Genomic DNA, 22,674 nt, shown 5'->3' with positions numbered 1-22,674 from the left:
GGAATTTTAAAAAAAAACTAACAAACTTCACTCAAGTGGACGACTTTAAAAAAAAAATCTAGAATGTGAGTACCAAGTATAATAAAATATGAATTAAAGGGAAAACTCCACTCCTAGATGAGTTAGATGAGTTTGGAGTGAGAAATTTAAAAAAATAATATGTAAAACTTCATTCTAGTTAATGAGATTAATAAAAGATGTATATTTTATAAACATTCCAATATGATTGTCGAGTCTTGTTTGATTTAAGAAAAAAAATAACAAACTCGGTAATCAGGTTCCCAAATTTGAAAAAGTGCATTAGTTCCATAATAAATTTAAAAGGTGCACCAGTTTTTATTATTTTAGTTAAATAGTTTCGTTTTTTATATAAAAAATTATAAATTTGGGTCCTGGCTAATACTGAAAATAAGGCCCATTTCATTGCCTATTGGAACCCAACCCAATGAAAAGGAATCCTAAAAGTAGAACTCTTCATACATAATTTACTTTTGACATTCCAAAATCTAGTCACAGGTGCGAGAAAGAAAGAAGAAGAAAACATGGCGACTCTCGATTCCGATGTGGCTATGATTCCCGCCGGCGAGCCTTCAAGCAGTGCTGGTCCTTCTTCCAAAAAGCCCAAGCGCTTCGAGATCAAGAAGTGGAACGCCGTCGCTCTCTGGGCTTGGGGTTCGTTTCTTTCTCTCTCATCCCCTAAACCCTATTCTTTACGATTCTCGCGTTTTCGATTTGATTTAATTTATTTATTTTGAAATTTTTGTTCTAATTTTCAGACATCGTTGTTGACAACTGTGCTATCTGCCGTAACCATATCATGGATCTCTGTAAGCATGTTATTTTCAATTCAATTTACGATCAATGACTATGACCTATTATTCTATTTGAAGGTTTTTTGTTGGCACTACATGTTCTGTATTTGTTATCTAGTCATAATTTTTTATTTTAAGTTTTGATCCACCAGTGAAGAGTGTAAGTAGGCAATTTATTATGCTAATAGTTTTAACCTTGATTTGTACTAATTTGCCTTCGAAATTTCGGTGACTGATTTTAGGCATTGAATGCCAAGCCAACCAGGCTAGCGCCACTAGTGAGGAATGCACCGTGGCTTGGGGTATGTTCCAAACTATTCTTGTCCTGTTTTTTAAATTTAGTCTGTGATTTCATGTGAAATACCATTTAGAATAGTTTGCTTTTATCTGCAATGTTAGGCTTTAAGCTATGTCTAATATAGGAATATTGTAAAACGTAAATTTTATGTTGATAAACTTATTTCAGTGTTTCCACCTGAGGGGCAAGGAAGGTATGCATGTTACTTGGGTTATTTATAAAGATGATCAAATTGTACACAAATTGATGCTCCAAAGTGGGCACATCATGAATATTCATCAAATTAACCATGCCTCCTTCCTCCACTAATAGCATATGATAGTTGGTGGTACTGAAAATAATAGTTAATTATGTCAAAGCTAGTGCCTCAAAAATGTGGTTTTAAAATTCACAGAAAAATCAGATCTGCACGAACCCTTCACGACACTTTTTGTGCTCACATGATGGTTGTTGGGCTGGTGGCTGCAATTAGCTTTCCTTGTGCTTAAGTGAGATAAAAGTTGTGATTCACTTTTAGCCCTGGATGTAAAGCTGCTTTGTGTTTGTCAATATTTCTTTGTTTTTATCCTATGTTATCCAAGATGCTTCTGTAATTTCCTTACTGCTAGTTTATTTTTGGTTCCACAAAGATTTTGGTACAGCTAGATCACATTTTCGTGAGTAAAGATGTTATGTTATTTCAGGTTAGGGTACATTTTTGAACTGCCAGGATTTTGGGATACATTTTTTCAACAGTGGGGATTTAGGAGACATGTCATGGGTAAAAATATTCTGCTTAGGATCTGATAGATTACTCAGTGTTGCTTGCTGTCTTACATCTTATACAGGGGTTTGTAACCATGCTTTCCACTTCCATTGCATTAGTCGATGGCTGAAGACCCGTCAAGTTTGTCCTCTAGGTATTTCGGCCTAATTCCTTTTAATATTTTCGTTTCCATTGCCATCTCATGGATTACGAAGCGCTTCTTACTAACCCTATGTTTTCTGTGTTGGTACAGATAACAGCGAGTGGGAGTTTCAGAAATATGGTCACTAGAAGCTTGATGTGGTTGAGTTCCATGGACATTTGGATTGCCTATCCTATCTTTCGAATATTTACAGCTCTGTCTGTGTTATTTTCTTGTGCTTGTCTACTGGATTTATTATCTTCATGAAAGCCATTGGCTAATGGAATTTGGTATACACGGACCGGAGCATGTAAAGTTTTATTTTAATGTTATCATCTGCTACCCTTTCGCTGTGTGTTTGCCATGTTTTCAAGCTGTTTGTGCTGGCCATCCTTCCTTCTGTGCATTTTCCGATTTCCAGCATATTGCCCCCAATTGACGAAAACCCTTTTTTAATCAATTTTAGATTTCACTTTACATATTTGCACTGTCATTGCATGCTATATTCCATACGCTTTTTATTGGGTAGGTTACCTCCTGTGGCTGTACTTAGTTTATATTTATTGACCAACCCTCCCTTGTAGCCAGCTAGTAAGCCAAATCAAAATTTTGCTCCTTATCAAATGGTTAGTGAGATGTAAATATGGAGGTCTATGTTGTCATACAAGATTTGTCATGAACTTGTATAAAGTATTTTGATTGGTCAAGAAGATATGTCTAAAATTGTTGTTGAGCATTTAAACTGACCAATTAAAATGCACTGCCACATAATTGTGGCCAATAGATGTCCTTTAAATTGTGTGGCCATCGTGAGGTCATTACTGAGTGAACTGTCTGCTGCTCAAGCATGTTGTGATATGTGGTCATTATGAGGTCATTAGTAATGGTAGACTTGCATTGTGTTATATATAATGCAAAGATGCCTTTCCCCCCTTTGTTACATGGTCGAATATTGACAAAATGGTTGCAGCTTACCTATTTAAACTTTTTTTTGTCTACTTAGTTTACTTATTACCCTTTTATTTCACGCATCGGTTCGAGTTTCAAATAGATCAATATGAAGAACGAAATTACGAAATGCAAATCTAATTACAACACGTGAGAATCATGAGATTGCAAGCTAAAAGAAATTATGCGTGAGATTACGACACATAATTCGGGTTTCTAAGGTGCTCGAGTCCAAATTTTATAAAGAGTAGTCATGCTATCAATAGGGGAAGAGGGCGAGGTATTAACATTATTAACAACCCAAAACGATATTGTTTTGGGTTTTAGATTTAAACCCTATTTTCCAAATTAAGTCACGGCTTTCTTTGTCTCTGGCTCACGCCTCATTGCGTCTGACTCATGACGTAAAGATAGCGGTTGTTGATGACAATTTGAAAGTTATTTACAATTTTTATTATATATTTTGGACGTCCTCATCTTTGAGTGAATATTCGCCACTGAAAACTAGCAACAATAAATATTTTAGTAATATATATGAAAACTATTGTCATGTGTAGAGTGATGTTTGCCACTGGGGTTTGAAGTTACAAAAAACTTTGATGCTCAAACCAATTAGAATTTCTAGGAGGGAGTGAAATTATATAAAGAGCGTAATGTAAAAATGATATACTATCATATTCCATAATTCATAGAAAAGTTGACGATTCCATCATTATTATCACCCCATAATTCGGGACCAATTTGATGGTAGAGCAAGTATTAATTTCACAACCAAAAAAAGTAAACGAACACCTCATTTTGTCTTAAAAAAGAGAGTGTAGAGTGAAATGAAAGTGAATGACCACGAGCAACAAAAGTAGAGTTAATAGTTAATGGCTAAAGCCAACATAAGAGAACACAAATTTTAAGAGCATCAAAGTTTTGATCCTCGCATGACAGAGGCAACTTATATTTCTCTCAAGATTTCCTATGAACCTAACTTACAGGCAAAGTTCCTATAAAAAAAAAATTAGTAAAGGCACATCACTGTTCTTATGCAAGAAAAAAATTTGAGCGTAATATCTATAAACTGTAAAAATTTATATGCACTTAGTGTATAATCTACCTTTATTTGTATTATATTTTAGACAATCAATAATAATTAGATATGAATGGTAAATAATACAACAGTATAAAAAACTTTTATATGATCAATGTATACATCTTTTTCTTAAAAAAATATATTATCTTTAAATTGAATCCGTTCCTGATGGACTAGTCTAGGCAGAGTTTTGCTGAAATAGTCAAACGTTTAACATCACTTTCGTATTCGGCCTAGTTGTATTTGATGGGAGCCATAGTTAATTTACAACAAATATACATCAGAAAGAAAAAATGATCCATAATTTATGCATTTTTATTATTTCCTTTCTTTTTTGCTTCAAGAAGGAAGTATCAAGAGTTGTTGCACAATAAATATTTTATCTTTCCAAGTGACACTATAATAAAAGACACCAATGGTCATATAGTGTTATTATTTTCCTTTTTTAATGATAAGATGAAATGAGGGGAAATATAAATAATTGAATATATCTAGAAATATGATTTTGATTTCTAAAAAAAGTTTACTAATATTAGGAAGGCGGATGTAAAAGTGATATCGGTAAATGATAAGAAGTTGGTTTAGTGGTTTAGATCTTATTGGATCTCAAGGTTGGAAGTTTAATTCTTGGGAGCAATATTTATTGGGAAGAACAACCACGAACTCTGAATGAGATTAGTTCTTTACCTTTGTCAAAAAAATGTGAAAAAATGTCTTTAATAGTACATAAAAATGATATTGGTAATGAAAATGACTTAAGAACCCCTTCTAAACCACTACGGTCAACCCTACCCCCACACCAAGTCTATACTAAGTTTTTTTCTTTTCTATGCACGTTCTAAGTTCCATTTCTCTCTCTAGCTTTAAGCCTTGGTTTTCAGTTGCAATATTTCAACTGTTACAACTTCCACAACACACTGTGGCCCACCCTGAGATTCTATATTATGGGCTTCCCCTTTTTTCTCCTTCTTCACTCATTCATAACTCGGTTGTAAATCCCTCTACCTAAGGTTTTCTCAACATCTAGCCAAACAAAGACTTAAAAAGACTCCAATATCATTATTATGTTGCTGCTCTTCTTGTTAGAGTAATTAATGGATCATAATTCATCTGGTGGCAAAGCTTTATCATCAGCAAACAAAAGCCTTGTGAGTAATTGTCCTGAAGAAAGTGGATGGACATCTTACTTTGAAGATTTGTCAAAAGGGATAGAGCCTAGTTATTGTTCCAGTTTGGGTGGCTCTTCTTTGGTCTCAGATGCTGCTTCTTGTGCTGCATGGAAATTCTCTCATCAGAATCATGGTAATGGTAGTAGTGCACCAAATCTACTAAAGAAACTAAATTTCAAGAAAGCAAGAGCCAAACAGATATCAGAGGATGACCCTTTGGAGGACACTGCTAGCTCTCCTGTCAATAGCCCCAAGGTATACATATGTATAAAAAACCAACTTTACTTAATTTCTTGACCTTATATAATTTTAATTTTCTTCTTCCCTTCATCTTTTATCATAAGATGTTAAGCCTTGCCTAAAAGGTAAGGTTGTTGGGTTCCTTCGTCCGACCTCGAGGTCACGAGTTCAAATACTTAAAACAACTTCTCCATTTGTGGGATTAAGAAGCATTTATCTCGCGGTCACCCTTCAGTCTTGTGTACCGTGTCACCCCTTCTTCATTCACCATTAATGCCTTTTTTTTGTTTTCCCAACTTTTCACAGTACTATTATTGATTTGAATCCAAATGAAATGGTTTCAAGGAAGATTGATGATCATCTCCATGGTTCTATGGTGAACATGTATTATATTGCTTTTCATCTGAAGAGAAGAAATAAATTTGGCAGTAAATAAATACTAACCAAGTTCTATATGGTTCATGATTGTTTAATTTAGGTTAAGGGATTCGCATCATCAGAGAATTATTCAGAATTGCAGACAGATGATGAGAATGATCAGGTAAACTTAAATGGAGAGAAAAATGACTGCACGGACTTGAAGAAAAGGGGTCTGTGCCTGGTTCCTATGTCCATGTTGGTTAATTATTTTGGATGAATCATACTCTTGTCTATATAAAAACCACTCTCTCTTCTGGTCCCTCCTTTTCTGTGTTCTTCTATGTGGTATATATGGAATGGAACTGTATACAGTGTAATTGACTTTGATATCTGTATTAATACTAAATTGTTATTAACATATTGATAAGTCCATTATAATTTATTCATCAAATGGAGGTAGCGTATGAGCGTATCTCAGTTAATTTGATGTTCTTTTTATTATATTTTTTCTGTGAATTTGGTATTAATTAATAATTACATCGATAGCTCATTATACACTAGAAAAGAATAAAGAAATAATGTATAAGATTATGAAGATAATGTTCAGAAAACATGTGGATGACATTAACATAAATGTGAATTAATATGGACACAAAACAACGCTGTTCATGCTGCTATGGACATAGGTAAATTTGGACAAAAGAATGGTATAGTACAGGAAGTGATCCAGGTGGGTTAAAACTCAAAAGGCTTAACCATTAGAATTGGATTAGCAATAAGGGACTTCGATTATTTGAATTTTAATTAATCACAGTGAAATAACCATAGATTTTAAGATGGTACTTATTTTGGATTAACCACTAATGCTAGCTATTACCACTGTGGATGTTGAGTTAAAACTTAAAACATTAGAAAATGAAAAGGATCAAAGAGAGACACAATTAACTTAAGGAACTAAAATAACAATTTTCTCTAAAAAAATATAATTAAGAAGAGTCCTTACTTAAATATCTGGTCATAACTCGGAACTCAAAAAATTAATCGTTTCTGACCTATTGCAAACGGATATTTTAGAATTAGAATGGAAAGAAAAAGCTAATCACATTCCAAAACTAATAAGAAATTAAGCATCCAACAAAATGTTGGGCGTTTAGTTGTTTTTATGTGGAAAAAAGCTAAACCTAAAATATTTCAGGGTTATGTTATCCTTAATCCTAAGGGTTGAGAATAAAGAATTAGGATATGGTAAATGTTAAGTTTAAAGGTTTTTAAAATAAAAAAAATTATATTTTTCAATACAATTTTATCATTTCAGACTTCTTAATTTCTTATCATCAGCCTTCAGGTCAAGTTTAATATTGTCCATCATTTTATAGGAAATAATAATTTTAGTGCTTGCTTTATTCTAATTCTCAAACAACATCAATGCAACAATTTTGTGAGTTATTGAATAACAAGTACATTTTATTTTTCAAAAAATTATCTGCTTACGCTCTTAGCACGCTATAAGATTCGTTAGGGATCAATACTAATCTTTATGAGAGATTAAAGAATTAGGAAAGAACTTAAAAAACTAGAGATACAACAATTTTCATAAGGGGAAATATGTATATGTGCAAGTTGTTGTATCACTATCATTAATTTTATGAGAAAAAATCTTCACACCACTGCCGAAAAAAAAGAACTCATATGACCAATAAAACCTTTGCCTGAAAGCTTCATAATTTTCTCTCTCAAAATTTTATATTACTATATTTATAATAATAATTTAATTTTTAGTAAATAAAATCTTTTAACTTTTCCAATTTAATATGCGCTAAATATATTTTTTTTCTTGGTTGATGATAACACGTGAGGTCTAAAAGATTGGTATGCCGTGTATTTTTTCCTTGTAAAAGACGAAGAAAAATATGAAGCGTGGAGGTTGTGTTTACTTGTAAATCATGTCTCGCTAGATAATTAATTGAGCTGATTATGTGTCTGTTTATGATATAAATTAACTGATGCCTTATAAAAATATGTATCTTGAATATAAAGCAACACGGTAATGTATTAACAATCTATACATTTATGCCTATTCCATATTGTTCCCATTTGGTGTCTAAATCCCGTGAACACTGATCTCTAACATATCTTCATTGTCACGCCGATAATAAACATTTGGGTATAATATTATTCTACGAATATCTTATGACTAATATAATATGCTTGTGTTAAGTATTACTCGTATCTTATTCAAACAGGTTTAAAATCCACAATAGAACCACAAACAATGTATACAAGTTTCTTTGTACCCTCGAAAATGTTTAATTTAGACTTTAATTCATGGAATATAATATCAAATTCTTTTTTATTAATTAAAAAGGAAAAGAGTAGATTGATAGGTATACATATTATTATTAATTAATTCGTCTCCTACCGCTTGCTTGCGGTTCATCTAATAAAGAATTCTTAGAAACGGCTACAACAAAATACCCTTCCATGTGCTAAAGCATCTAAATAAGATTGCACAAGTATTATATATAAAACATTTATTCACAAAACATCACCAGGACTATGTTGCACCTTCAATTCCATTATTCTTCTACTAGCTAAGATTAAATTTTTGTATTCTAATTTCTAGTTAACCTTTGCGTACATGCATGAGATGGTTAAGTGTGTTGACGATTTTTTGGGTTGGAGAAGAACAAAGGATCAAGTAATTTTAACATTAATGAGTTATTTTATGTTAAACGTCCCAAACCTTTTTTTAGGATCTTAATCTGAAACATAAAAAAGAGTTCGATTTTTGCTGTGTGTATAGAAAATACTTTGTTACTAGTTCCTCACTTCATGGTCCGGGCAACATTGGTGTATAGGAAAAAAAGTTTATGCAAAGTTCATAAGCATACATATGATCCTCACTCTTTTTCTTTTTAAGTTCTAGACGTGAGTCTTATTCCATTAGTGCCTTAAGTAAATGTTTCATAACATCATCAATGTATTCGTATGTTAGTCAACTATACTGTTTAATGAAAATAAGTTTTTGGTGTTGGTGTTTTACAAATGTACTTATTTCATTAAGTAATGAATAAACTCTGCTTGGTAAACTATTCTAGGCAACTATGTACTTATAAACTATCAACTAGTTAATCATAGCAAACAATTTCGATTAAATCAACTCTAATTTTTAACTTCTAATTAACTATATAAGTCTCCCATTAATTTATAAGTTTCTAACTAAGTTATTAGTATTGAATTATTTTATCAGTGAATTATGCTAAACATACTCTAAATTCCTAAACCCAATTATTCAACATCATTAAAAGTTGAAGGTCGATATTTCAAATGGCAAGTGCTATTGGTCCATGTGTGCCTTGTGTTAATACGCCAGTCCCAATCAAAGAGAGTATACTACAAAACTGTTGACAATGATCTCCATATAATGGAATGTCATAGCCAGATCAAAGTTTTACGCATAAAGATGGTTGGAGATTAGACTAATAATTGATAAAGCTAAAGAAAACTCAAATGCATTACGTCAAATAATAATTATATGAGCCTCTTAATTTGGTTATAACTTCCCAGTAGTTTGAAAAGACAATAGCCTGATCCACTTGACGAAAATTTAGTTAACATCACACGTTAGGTAACCAATCAAATAGTTAACAACCACTAATGATGTGATTTGTGTTATAGAGTGGTAGATCAAAGGTCTAATTCAAAGCCTAAACGGACAATAGAGAATTAACTTCACCTTTTAGGATAGACACGTCCTACAATAATCCATCTGTTAAGACTTAAGCCTAGTACTAGTCTTGGAATCTTGGCGATTAATCATCAATTCCATCTTATTCTAGCATCATATATATATATTGATTAGGGTAAAATTAGAGAGGTTGCATGTTGCATATATCTATAAACATATATTGCAATAATAGTATAAAGCTGTTTTTAGTGGTTGTAACGTAAAACATTGAGATGGAACGAAAACAAAAGAGAATGGAAAGCTTGCACAACATTATTCTGTGATTTAGTTTTAAGTTTTTTTACACTATTATTTAATTATGCGTCCTGATTATAATCATTATATTATTAAGAAAAACTTTAACCCTGAAAATATGATATCAAAAGTCACAAATAATTAGTTAATTGTGTAAAAAAGTTTATGCACCAACTGAACAATGGAAATATGTAGTTTTTTTTAGATTGTTCTCTAATATGCATGCCCATCATAATAATATTACTTGATTAGATGATAGGGTCGTTACTTCCCTTATGCAATGAAGGAGACCGCCTAAAACCTAAAAAATCATTTATAATTCATAACATTTAATTAAAAAATATAAGATTATAAAAGATATTTTGTTAACTATTCAAATTTATATTTTTATGGCATCATTTTCTATATCTTATACAGGACTAAGGCCCCTTAAACAATTAAGTATTAAGGCCTTTAACTTTATAGTTCATAGATACTGGATTATACCACTTGATAATTTTTTTAAATATTTTAGATTTCAACTTGAAATTTGTGAGAGTTGTAACACCCCATTTCTGACATGGGATTTCTCAAACTCATTAATATACTGAGTGTGTCACTTATTAAGCTTAAATACCTCTTTCAGTATTTTATTCCTCTCCCAGGGGAGCCTTCTACGATTCAAACTCGTGACCTCAGGGATAAATAGTAACTATATCATTGAGTCGTTACCATTAAGCTAGTGTAACGACTCAGTGATATAATGACTATTTATCCATGAGGTCACGAGTTCAAGTCACGGAAGGCTCCCCTGGAAGGGGAATAAAATAATACAGGGAGTAGTTAAGCTTAATGAATAACACACTCAGTATATTCATGGGTCTGGAATTTAAAGTGGTGAAGTAGTTACTAATGGTGTTGAAATTTTTCTAATAACTAATTTTTCTTCCCCTTTCATCAAATCACAGTTATTTGTTGAGTAGTCCATCCATTTGAAGAATGGATGTGAATTTAAAGTGGTGAAGTAGTTACTAATGGTGTTGAAATTTGATGATTTGTTGAAGTTGAATTGTCTTTATTTCTACTATATCAGGTTTTATCATTTTGTAACTTGTATTTATATATTCCAACTTAATTTTTCAATGTAGTTTTTTGTTTACTTTGTAATGTTAAAAGATGTCAACTAGAAAGTGTGAATCTAGTTATAAAAATTTGATAAAAAAACATGAGTTAAAAAATTATAAAAATATGTTTTTTAAAATTAAAATTGCTTAATTGTTATTGGAGATCGACCATGTTAAAAGATAGATTGAATATGTATTAACTATATTATATATTGAGAGTGTAATGTTATAAGAATAAAATGAAAGTTAATTACCAATATTATACTATGCCCTAAATTAGATTTCGCCTAAGGTCCACAAATCCTATACATCACCATATTAAATGATAATAATTTAGTAATTACTGTAAAATCTGACTGGTATATAAAAAAATTAATTTTAATCGTGATCATTCTATGCCACTAATTTTAGAATTTAAATCCGTACTTGAGGCTCTAATACTAGGTAAAACTATTGAAATTTGACAGAAATAAATTTTTAAAATTGTAAAACCTGAATTGATTTTATATTAAACTATTTTAAAAATTACAAATCTCTCTCTTTTCGTCACCCTCCGTACCATAGAGACTTAATTCCTAATTTCAGAAAGCTATAATCTGTCCTTGTGATTTTTCTGTCCATGGCCGTCGAACCACTAAGAAAGCAAAGCCAGCAATAAGGTATTGAAGGCTGAAGCAATAGGCCACACAAGCAAAAAGAAAGACATTCATTTTTTTTCTTCAAAATATACCTTCCCCACGTAAGTAAGTACTATATTAAACATTAAGACCATTAGTTAAATAACCACCACCATGTGCCACCCTTAGATTCTTAAACCTAATCCATTCGATTGGTGATGTGTTTTGTATTGACTTTGTATAGAAAACATGTTTCTCTTGTCTCCCGTGACAACAATAAAAGCTTACTCATTTTAGCCCCGTGAATGGAAAAAGCAAGTTTAATTGACACGTTGTGTTGCCTAGCTTTATTTGTATCTCATTTTATGCAATTTGCAACCTTTGATATGTGGAAAATGTTACTACACGTCAAAAGTTAAGAATATATGTGTCCCACTACAATTTGTCATTTTTATCTTCTTTTTTTGAAGTGATCTTTTTTATCTTTGGATTTAACTGTGGTATTTTTAAAAAGTATTGCAAATAGTTTTATTCATAATTTGCTAAGTTTCAATTAATTAAAACTAGTCATCAAAATTACCATTTATTACTTAAATATTAATTTCTCACCGTTTGAGAATGTCTAAAAATTTAGCAAGGGTGTGCTCCCACGGCTTGCAATATATCCTAGATAGCAGGGCCGAATGTGAGACGAAATAAATTGAATCAAACTAGAGTTTAGTTTGATCCAGTTTGATAAGAATTTGTTCAACTCAAAATTATACTTGACTTTGATATGATTTTTTTTTGCATAAACTTATATATATAACATTGTTTTTTATACATAATAACAGTAAATATAAAAAATAATATATGAGTCTTGATAAAATAAAGATAAAAATAGTTATATATATATATATATATATATATATATATATATCAGGTCCACTTATGAATCTAACTAGTCGAATTGTATCAAGCTACAAGTTCAATTTGTTTATTTAACGATCTTAATTTTTAGCTTAAGTTCGACTCATTTTATTAATGAATCAATTTGTCGAGCTAAATAATAGTAAAGTTTTAAACGAATATCAAGTTGGTCTTACACCTATTAGATAGTATTTAAGTGGATTAGTTAGTTTTTTCTCTTAAAATAAAATTATATAGGCATGTGAGACACTAAATAATCTAACGGTTGAGATTTAAAGTAAAAAATAAATTAATGTTGAATAAAAAGTAATATAGGGATAATATAAATTTGTATACTTTGTTTTTTTTCGCTAGGTGAAAGGATAAATAAAATGATAAATGGTTAGGCATATAAAACAGTTTGTGTCAACCTACCAAATTAATTAAATCAAACCGAATCAAATAATATAATAAAGCTCGTTTCTTCTCCTTAGGTGATTTCTCTCCAAAATAACAAAGTAAGAGTGCGTTATAGTTTATTATTTGTGGAATAATGTCCCGTATATTCTTGATCAAATGACATATTACAATTATTAAATATAAAACATAAATATTTTATTATGAAGGTTAATTCACATATATATTGATGATTTAATAAGTAATCCATAGGTACACAAATATGTGATCTTAACCTTTGTAGAGGTTCATTGAATGAACAATTCATTTTTATTGTGATAAATCATTTATTTTATCTTCAACAAATAAATTTAAATGATCACATTATTAAAAAATAGTAAATTTGTATTTTTAAATATCATATAATAAAGTTGCTATCGTCCAAAGATGGATGACAAAATTAAATGCCCTTAAGGACAAATTACTCGTGCAATGTATAGAATAAACAATATAATATAAATCGGCAGAGACTCAGGTATCTATAAAAAGAGGTGTTTTTCCTGAAGTAAATTTTATATATAGGTAAATAACATTAATCTCTATACAGACTATACATGATATTTTATACATTATATGTCTGCAAACATTCTCTGAGTGTCAATATCCATAGTGGCCGGCAACCAACAACCTATGCATAAACTATAAAAAAGTTTAAGCATATAATGGGAAGTTGGAACAATATCCATTAAGCACTAATCACGTATCTTATGGGGATTTGGACTACATCCTTTTCGACAATTTCTTAAACACTTTCTAATGCACTTCTGTTCTTTGACGTCACTCCAATATATTTTAATATTTATATCATTGTTAAATCTAAGTATTACCAGTATAAATATTTATACAAGTCAATATATCGATTATCATTCATTGGTATTATCTTTTTTAATGACTCAATAATAATTAAAAATAAATGATAATATATTTATAATATATAAAATATGAATTTAAAATATGTGTACTGACAGTTTAATTTTTTCACTGTCAATACATCATCCACCATTGATTTGTATTTTTTTGTTTGAGAATCAATGATGATTAATAAATCAATGGTAAATGATTTACTGATAGTGTAAAAAATAATCTCACTATTAGTGTATACATATTAAATCCATAAAATAAATATTGGGTTTGAATATTTTTTTTTATCTTTCCATATTATATTGATGTCTGTAACTTGTGATGAAATATAAGACAGGGTGGAGAAGGCTTTTGTTCCATCCCATTGGTCCATAGTAATGGCCCAATAAGTTATGGATAGACCATTATTGTATCCAAGCTTAAACTCTCAAACCAGCCCACTCGGTAACCAAGGCCTAAAATGTTGAGTACTGAATTATCTTGATATGACATTTTAACAACTTTCTAATCATTAAAATATTGAATTACAATTTATAATGCATAATTAGTGTAACAAATTGTCCGCGATACAAAAATCAATTTGTATCTAGCAAATTCAAAAAACATTTGAGTCTTATAATAATTATCTCAAGAGTAGAAGAAGATGGACTTTTTTCTTGAAGAGTTGCAGAAGACAGCTATTAATGGGAAAATTTGTTATATTAAAACATTCCACATACTCATAAGCATGGTCCATGTCTTCTACTTTTAAACATTCCACAAACACATACACTAAGAATAAAAATGCTCTTGTTTTTGTTTCACATGTAATACACCTAGAGGAGGGAAATAGTCCTAGTATCCACATGGATCTTGTCTTCTACTTTTGATATGTGGCGCCTACAACTTCCAAAAACAAAAGCATTTTCAATGTGGCAAATTCATGCATTTAATGTTTCCAAGAATGTTCGAATTTTTTCAAGGTGGAGGACCGTCTTTGATCAATCCATGTCTTTTAATAATGCTGTACCAATAGGATGCTTGAATTCTGCTATGAAGCTAACAATGTTTGCAATCATTCAAATTTATTGCTCAGACGCACCAACTATTCATAGCTCTTAATGTTTCATTTCTATCATTTTGAAATATTTGTTAAGCTATTCTCCAAGAGTCTTTCTAAACTTGTTTTTTCATTCACTACTTGTTTTGGACATTTTGTGAGTGATTTGAGAGACATGTTATAGAAATTTTGATTTAGTTCCAATCAATTTATTCTATTCTAAAAGTTATAACCTGTAAAGTATAGGTGAAAAAACTAAAATTTTTGAGCCTGAACAGCATTCATGCACAAACAATACTTGTATGATTGTTGAGTATGTTTAAAAATATTGACTACTAGTTGAGGATAATACATTCCTCATGTTGATTAAAAGTGAACTAGGATAATTATTGGGTGATATTGTTACTTTAAACTTTTACCATAATTTTATTGTTTATAAAAACTCTTTAATTAAAACATTGATACTATGATAAAATAAAAGATTGAAAAATATATAATTCCATTTTAGTTTTTGTTCTATTGTGTTGTTTTTGTTTTTACCTCTCTCCTTCCCCTTTATACATTCCTTTGATAGTTAGGAACCCTTTTCTATACATATTCCTTACTCAACTACTAATTTGTTAATTCTCACTTTCTATTTGTACTCATACAAGAGCAAAATAAATAACATCACTTTTCTAATGCCTAAGTAACATATTTAAAGAAAGAATTATGATGAATTATTCAAGAAAATAAATCATTTATTATGACGAAAATTACCCATGAAATTAGAGGAGAGGAGGTTAACCAACACACCTTCACTAATTTGATCCATTAATTGTCAATTATCATCGTATTATGTACTTTGATTTAAATTAGTAACTTCCAAGAACATATTATTAAATTAATCTAACACATATTTCTTACATGCAATGAATTTTTATCAGTAAATTTTTTAAGAAACACAATATTCAACCCAATCTTTTTTCCTTCTTCTGGTTTATTTCAAGAGAGACCTTCCCACATTCAGCAAATGCTAGCATTTCCTCTAAAATACCGAATTCTATTCAGGCCTTTGCATGTTGGAAATTAAAGTCCTTGGATAGTTCCTAAGAGAGATGGCTTGATTATTTCAAAGCAGTGAAGACCTTCACTTCATGCATGTAACTTACCCATGCAAATCATCCTTTATATGAATTCCTAATAAATACTTAAGTTGGCTCTCATTCTATATTATAATAGGAGTGAAAGAATGAATAGTAGATATGTTATTGATTGATGAGTACAAGATACATATCAAGTAGTAACTTAAATATCTGTAAAACTGTAACTGTTTTCACTCACTTATTATGAATAGTAACTAACTACGGCTAATAATTTGTAAGGAAAGGAAACTTTGTACTTATGTTAATACAAATTAGTTATAGTATTTGTACTAGGACTTACAAGATCCTTCCTTTGGAACATTAATCACAGCTTGATTTTGGTTATGCAGCTAGAATCAGCATCCACTGCACTCAAGTTTAAATAAATGCCACATGAGATAGTAACAGTGGCCTTTAACTTGAAAATCTTGATCATACTCACTTTCCCCGGTAGTATCACATTTGCTGTCAAATTCAATGCCCCAACTTCAATATCTGTCCAAAACTTAGGATCAGACATTAACTTTTTTGTTACAATACCTGCAGTGGTGCTTACATTAATCTTGCTATGTGCAGGGATTACTATCTTCTCAAAGGGAACTTTGGCTATAACATTGTGACGATAATTAAGATAACCTATGGAATTTATGGACTTGAAACGGCCATAGTTTGGGTTCACTACTGTGATCAACATGCTCAGAGGTTCAATAGTTGAATTGGGTGTAAAAAATTGAAAATTTTCTAAGCCCACAGGGCGAAGACTAACGTCTGGGTCTTTGATTTTAAAGGTGGTAAAGGTTAAGGTCACAATAACTGTAGCAACAATGATGAAGAAAAGTGCTGAAACAGCAAAGCAGATTTTGAGGCGTTGTTTAGTAGTCACAGTTTGTGGTTCTAGGTAGTGACCAATAGAATTTTGTATACCCATTGCTTTTGATTTTTGGGACAAATGGATGCAGATGTAGGTAATGGAATTTGAGTCTGTATTGGATTGTGTTTTCCTGTGAGGACATGCTATACATATATGTGAGGTTGCGTGAGTTTTCAAAACAAAAAATTTAAAGAGTATTATAATATTTATGTACTGTCACTGAGAATGTAAAAGTGCATAATTATTGTATCATTTAATTTCATTTGAATTATATTTTTAAAAAGTCAAATAATTAAAAATGAACGATAGGTAATATAATAATATAAAAAACTAAACTCTTTATATATCTTTTTTTCTTCATTGTTCAGTTGGTATAACTCAAAATCAAAAGACGGATGTAGCCTAATAATTTGGCACATGATTCCTTTCTAGAGAACAAGCCAATAGACAAAATTAATGTCCTAGTTATTGCTAACCAAGTGACGAGATGCTTGTTTAGTTGGACACTACAATACTTATTTGAAACGAATACTTCTTGGTTCATGCTATCTATGCGTGGCAACATGGATGAATTGAATGGATTTATATCCTAATGATGAAAGTATTCATTCCATCCATCCATATAAATTTATTAATTGATATTTTAAATTATTTAATTTATTATTTAAATTTAATTGATCAATTTCAATATATTCATGAATCTATTTTAATAATTTGAACGAATGAATATTAATCAATTTGTTTTCTGTGAATTGAAATTAAAAACATTTTTAAAGAAATTCATCATTTTAAAAAAATCAATATTAAACAAAATATATGAAATTTTTTATTTTTTTAACAACACTTTTTAAAAATTGTTTTTTAAACTTCTTAAACAATCATTTTTTTGCAACAGCTGCACCATGCATTGTTGTTTAAGCCTTTAAGGTTTAACGTTTCATATAAGTTACGTATTTAAGAGCATCTTTTAATATTAATCTCATTTATATGTCTTATATTGATATTATTATCATCTCAGCAAATGCTACAATTAATATAAACCAATACCAGAATTTAATTTAATATAAAAACGAAGTAAGAATAAAAAGCACGTGTAAGAAATAAATGAGGCAATGAAGGAAAATGAAAATTAAAGGAGTTGTGAATTTTATTTTTTGATAGATTGAATATCAAATTCAAATGGATATAATAGATGAGTTGGATTCATCTATTGTTAAAACTATCAATTTAGTTAGTTGTATTCATTTTAAACTATTAACCTAATAGATGAATTTTTTTTTTTGGATTTAGTTGAATTGTAGATTATGAATAATTTTGCTAGGTATAAGTGAAGATAGATAGAGAGAAGACAATAGTGAAAATATATGAATACAAGAGTGTAAGAGTAAACTTCCTTAGGATGTTTTAATCATGACAAGCAATCGTGTTATGTTTACACAATGTTTTATCCATGATGGTTTGTTTTGTCATCTGTCCATAATGTTGTAGTTGTATATTAGGTTTGTCCTCGCTACATGGCTTGGGTAGGCTATAGTGTATAGAAAGTATGTTCGTGATCAACTCTATAACAGTATTTGCGCTATTTAGGTGGTACATCAGTCATGTAACATGGGTTTGTGGTTTTGCAAGTGTTGACTAAGTCATGTCTTGTTAGTGTCGTTCGCCTTTCCCTCGGTTAGGCCGGCCATCCAGACGTGATCAACAGCCATGTAGGCCAGATCTTATTCGTCCAGTGATGGGCTATGGCCCTATGAGTTGACCGGTGCTTGACCGATTGAGATACTCAGATATGCAGGAACTATCAAATTCTTTGTTTTCTGATATCAGTAATTGGTTTATCTGTGTTCAAATTTATGATCATGTATTCATGTACCTATACATACATCAGATACTCATTTTCCTTCCGGTTGCATTAAAGATATTATGCCTACTCATAACATTCCAAATAATACATGTACATTTGTTGGACTCTAAGAGGAAGTTTATGTAAAAGAGAAGTGCACAGAGTAAATATGTTTAACATTATTATTTCAAATATAAGGAGTAAACCACATTACAAACCACATAAGAAACTTCATTTGTTCCCCTTGCCAAGCTCAAGAGTATGTAAGAAACAAAAGAAAATGTGCAACCAAAAAATACCAGAACAATGACTTCATGAAGTATTCAAATACCACAGACAACATTTATTTATTGTAAATCCAATATAGGAATTGATTAATTTCCCAAGCTCCTGCCTTAGCAAAAATAGCTCTTCTACATTCTGGCCTTAGCAACCACCACACTGCCTCCACCAATGCCTACAGTTCCTGGCCTAGTCCATGTTTCTTTAAATTGCTCTTCAGTTACTCCTGTGAAAAAACATAGAATAGGAGAGAAAACTTGTCACAACCTTCAAATCTTTTTCCTAAAACTTACATAAATAAATGATGATGATATTCTCCCACATAGAATCGATGATATATGGTTAGTACTTAAGTGTAAAAAGTGGTTTGATAATAAAAAAGTGATTAGAGGAACAATTTATATAGAAAAAAGATGGTATTTTTGGTCACTGTGACTTGCCTTTTCCCATTGCAGCAGTTGATGCAACACCACCCTGGACAGTTTTGAGGTACCTGTCATAGTAGTTAGCACCAGCCCATTTCTGGTGAGCAAGTGTGTCAACACCATTGTTCCTTTCCTCTCTCTGAATCCTTTCCACATAAGCCAGCATTCCCCTATTTGCAAAATCACTTGCAAATGTTGAAGTGATAAGTGCATTACAGTGTAGACCACCCACTGTTATGAACTGCCACACATACCCCAACCTTGCAATCCTAGGAATGAAGTCTCTCATTTGCTCATCATTCATGCCAGAAGCATCCCAGTTGAATGATGGAGAAAGATTGTATCCGAGCATAATCTCCGGGTACTTTGATTTAACCCCCTCAGCGAATTGTGTGCACTCAACTACATTAGGACTTGCAGTTTCCATCCATATAAGATCAGCATGTGGAGCAAAAGCCCACCCTCTAACAATTGAAGCTAGCACTGACCCTTTGAACCTATAAAACCCTTCTCTAGTTCTAGGCAAGTCCCAATCCCAGAAAAGGTTTCTTACCCCAAACCTTTCAGCAATCTCTTTCACTTGGTCATTGGAAAGACACTTTTCATAACTTGAACAAATCATCCACTCATTCAACTTCCTCCTTTTCTCTTCCTCATTAATGTTGTGGCTCTTAATTGCATCCACTACTGCTTCTGAGAAAGTCTTCAATTGTGCCATTGATAGCCATTGGTCCTCCAAGGCCTGAAGCTCGGCGCCGCTCTTTCCTGCAGCCAAGCCTTGTGCCATGAGAGTTGCTAAACTCTTCCCCTTGAGGCTTGGGTTGGTCACACCCAAGATAAATTGATGATCCCTTGTGTCAATATTAGACTGAATGAGAGTTGCAGCTTCAGCATCTGTTCTGGCCACCAAAACAGTTTCCACACCCATGACATCAAATTGCAACCTTGCAGCCACAAGCCTGTTGATGTGTTCACTTATTGCAACAAGCACTTTCCCTGCCATGTGGCCACATTTTTTGGTCACGGAAGACTGGTCCTCAATGTGGATACCGGCCGCGCCACGCTCCACGAAGAGCTTACAAAGCTTAACAGTTGCTGTGGTGCCACCAAAGCCAGTGTCAGCATCGGCTATGATAGGCCTCAAGTAATCAATGTAAGGGGTTTTTGCCCTCTCTTCCCGGGTCATTCTCATTCTCTCCTCTCTTTGTTTCCTATCATGGTATTGCTGAGCAAAGAAAAGGTGTTCAACCTTGTTAGGGACAGTGTCATAAGGGTAATCAGCGAGGTCCGGACCGGGTTCATTGGTGGTGGTGTGAGTGGATGAGCACTGCCACCCAGAGACATAAATTGTGTCCAGGTGCTTAGCCATTTGTGTGACCTGAACAGGGTCAAGCGCACCGAATGTCCTTGAGGCTGTGCCATTGGCCTGGTGGGTCTTGAGAGTTCTCCATAGCTTCTTAGCCATCTCATTTGAGCCGTAGGTTTGTCTCAGGTTGCCACGAAGGGACACCACGTCTCTAGCTGAGTATGGTCTTTGGGTTAGCTTGAACCTCTCGGAGTTCCACCATGCTTGCACCTCTGCCACTTCAGCTTCAAACATGGCTTCTTCCTCCATTGCCTGTTCATATAACAGGACTTAGCATTTACCAAGAAACAAAACCATTATGATTTATATGTCACATACACTTTCATTTAAACAAAGCATGAAAGCATCATGCAGCTTACAATCATCCAATTTTTCATTGCTAGTACATTACTACATGTATACATAGGATGGCTGAGATAGTGTACTAATATGCTGATTTGGCATAATCTCATTCACATGTTTGAACAAAGTTTCCACTTTCTATGACCAATGTGGTCTCTTGGGGACAGAAATCACAGAATGGGAGATCAATCTTATAAAAAAGGTTTAATTGCAATTTATACTTTCTAACTGCTAGGTAGAAAAGGAAAACACAAATCATAAATAAAATAAATCAAATTGAAGAGGTTTGTGTAGTACAATAAATTTGTAATTTTAAGTTTCAACTGTTAGATTCTGAATAATATTAATCTTAAAAATTTGTTTTAGTAATAACAAGGAGAAGACAGTGCCTCTGATTCTTGGCTTATTGTAGTAACTAATGACAAACTATACTGCATGACACAGTGAATTTTAATTTAGATTCCTAAAAAGAATCAGCATTGTACATTCTTATGAACCTGGTTTTCAGTCAAATAGCATTGCTGACAAATTTAACTTGTACGTTTGTGTGAGGATCAGAACTATAAAACAAGAACTTAATTGATGACTAGAGGGGAAATTGTATGTGTGGAGGGGTAGAACATTGTAACATGCAAAAATCAAAAACAAAAATTGGAGCTAAAACGATTAAACTTACAAAACATGCATCATGCAAATGTTCCTGAACTTGCCATTAATACTCAAAGAACAAATTCAATAAATTTGCACTGAACTTAACTATATAAAACAATATTGAGACAAGTGAATCAAGCAAGAACTTAGCAGAAATGAAAGGAAGAGTGCAGGATATTGAACTTACGGATGATGGCAATAAAAATGATGCAGCCATGGTCAGAATTCTTTTCTTTTTGTAAATGTTACTTAGTAAAACAAGTATGAGAAGTTCATATAAAGGTTCCTTCAAGCACCTCTATTTATATAAGAGAGGGGGGCAATCAAATTAGACAATGGTGCCCTTGTAAGAATAGTAACTTACATGAAACTATGGATAAGAGAAACAAACAAAAATCAATTTTTTTTAACCAATCTGATTAAATATCCTTTATTGTTTAGAGGGAGAAAAATGGTAGTCGAAAGCTACATTTGCATGCAAGTATGGAAGCGCCACTTCTTCAACGTTCCTTTGTGTGTCACCCTGTTGTCATATCATTCAGTATGTTTGTCACTAATATACTACAAAGCAAAAGGTAAGTGGTTATATTTTTATTTCTATTTATTATTATTATTATCATTATCCTTAATACCATCATGTCTTGAAGAACATTTTCAGCCTAGTTGTCTTGAAGAACATTTTCAGCCTAGTTTTATTCTCTTGTAGTATTAGTTGGAGGTTATATCTGAACTTTTCTTAAGTTGATAAATCAGGGAAATTTACTATTCTTGGGTTACCTCGTTTTCTCTCTATATGCTTTGTTGCTGAGGATACTAGCTTTAACTTGGTTAGGGACAAGTGGTTTTATTAATTGGACACACGATTGGTCGTTTGAGCATAATTGGTCAACTTTTTTTTGCTTCTGAGAGTTGTATAATAAGTACGCTGCAAAGAGGATCCAAGTTGAGTTACGAGATAGATTGGAAAACCTATGCACAATTACAAGAATTTGGAAATTGAATTCCAAAGCTAAAGCTTGAATTAGATAA

General features: G+C 31.9%; 4 protein-coding genes across 6 annotated transcripts; 2 read left to right on the top strand and 2 right to left on the bottom strand.

Annotated features, from left to right (window-relative positions):
- Positions 484-2,358, top strand: LOC109353407 (RING-box protein 1a). Its single transcript, XM_019595667.1, has 5 exons — positions 484-672; positions 777-827; positions 1,055-1,114; positions 1,938-2,009; positions 2,109-2,358. Exons 1-5 carry the CDS (start codon positions 543-545, stop codon positions 2,144-2,146), a joined length of 351 nt encoding a protein of 116 aa, XP_019451212.1. The 5' UTR covers positions 484-542; the 3' UTR covers positions 2,147-2,358.
- On the top strand, positions 4,835-6,215 carry LOC109353645. 2 transcript variants are annotated; one of them, XM_019595984.1, is made up of 4 exons: positions 4,835-5,460; positions 5,561-5,573; positions 5,781-5,811; positions 5,914-6,215. In XM_019595984.1, the coding sequence occupies exons 1-4, from the start codon at positions 5,121-5,123 to the stop codon at positions 6,070-6,072; spliced, it is 543 nt and encodes a 180-aa protein (XP_019451529.1). In that variant the 5' UTR covers positions 4,835-5,120; the 3' UTR covers positions 6,073-6,215. The 2 variants fall into 2 exon arrangements, with proteins under 2 accessions (XP_019451529.1, XP_019451528.1); XM_019595983.1 differs by lacking the exons at positions 5,561-5,573; positions 5,781-5,811 and having other exon boundaries at positions 4,850-5,450.
- On the bottom strand, positions 15,975-16,874 carry LOC109354083. The gene has a single exon (XM_019596441.1). It carries the CDS (start codon positions 16,791-16,793, stop codon positions 16,191-16,193), a length of 603 nt encoding a protein of 200 aa, XP_019451986.1. The 5' UTR covers positions 16,794-16,874; the 3' UTR covers positions 15,975-16,190.
- Positions 18,774-22,161, bottom strand: LOC109353726 (isocitrate lyase 2). 2 transcript variants are annotated; one of them, XM_019596087.1, is made up of 3 exons: positions 22,010-22,161; positions 19,302-20,904; positions 18,774-19,087 (listed from the first exon to the last, which is right to left on the bottom strand). In XM_019596087.1, the coding sequence occupies exons 2-3, from the start codon at positions 20,899-20,901 to the stop codon at positions 18,993-18,995; spliced, it is 1,695 nt and encodes a 564-aa protein (XP_019451632.1). In that variant the 5' UTR covers positions 20,902-20,904; positions 22,010-22,161; the 3' UTR covers positions 18,774-18,992. The 2 variants fall into 2 exon arrangements, with proteins under 2 accessions (XP_019451632.1, XP_019451631.1); XM_019596086.1 differs by lacking the exon at positions 22,010-22,161 and adding an exon at positions 21,833-21,999.

Source organism: Lupinus angustifolius, chromosome LG08 (assembly GCF_001865875.1).
Source record: "Lupinus angustifolius cultivar Tanjil chromosome LG08, LupAngTanjil_v1.0, whole genome shotgun sequence".
Lineage (NCBI taxonomy): Eukaryota > Viridiplantae > Streptophyta > Magnoliopsida > Fabales > Fabaceae > Lupinus > Lupinus angustifolius.
Note: the sequence above shows the minus strand (reverse complement) of the source record. Positions and strands in the feature narration are given on the sequence as shown.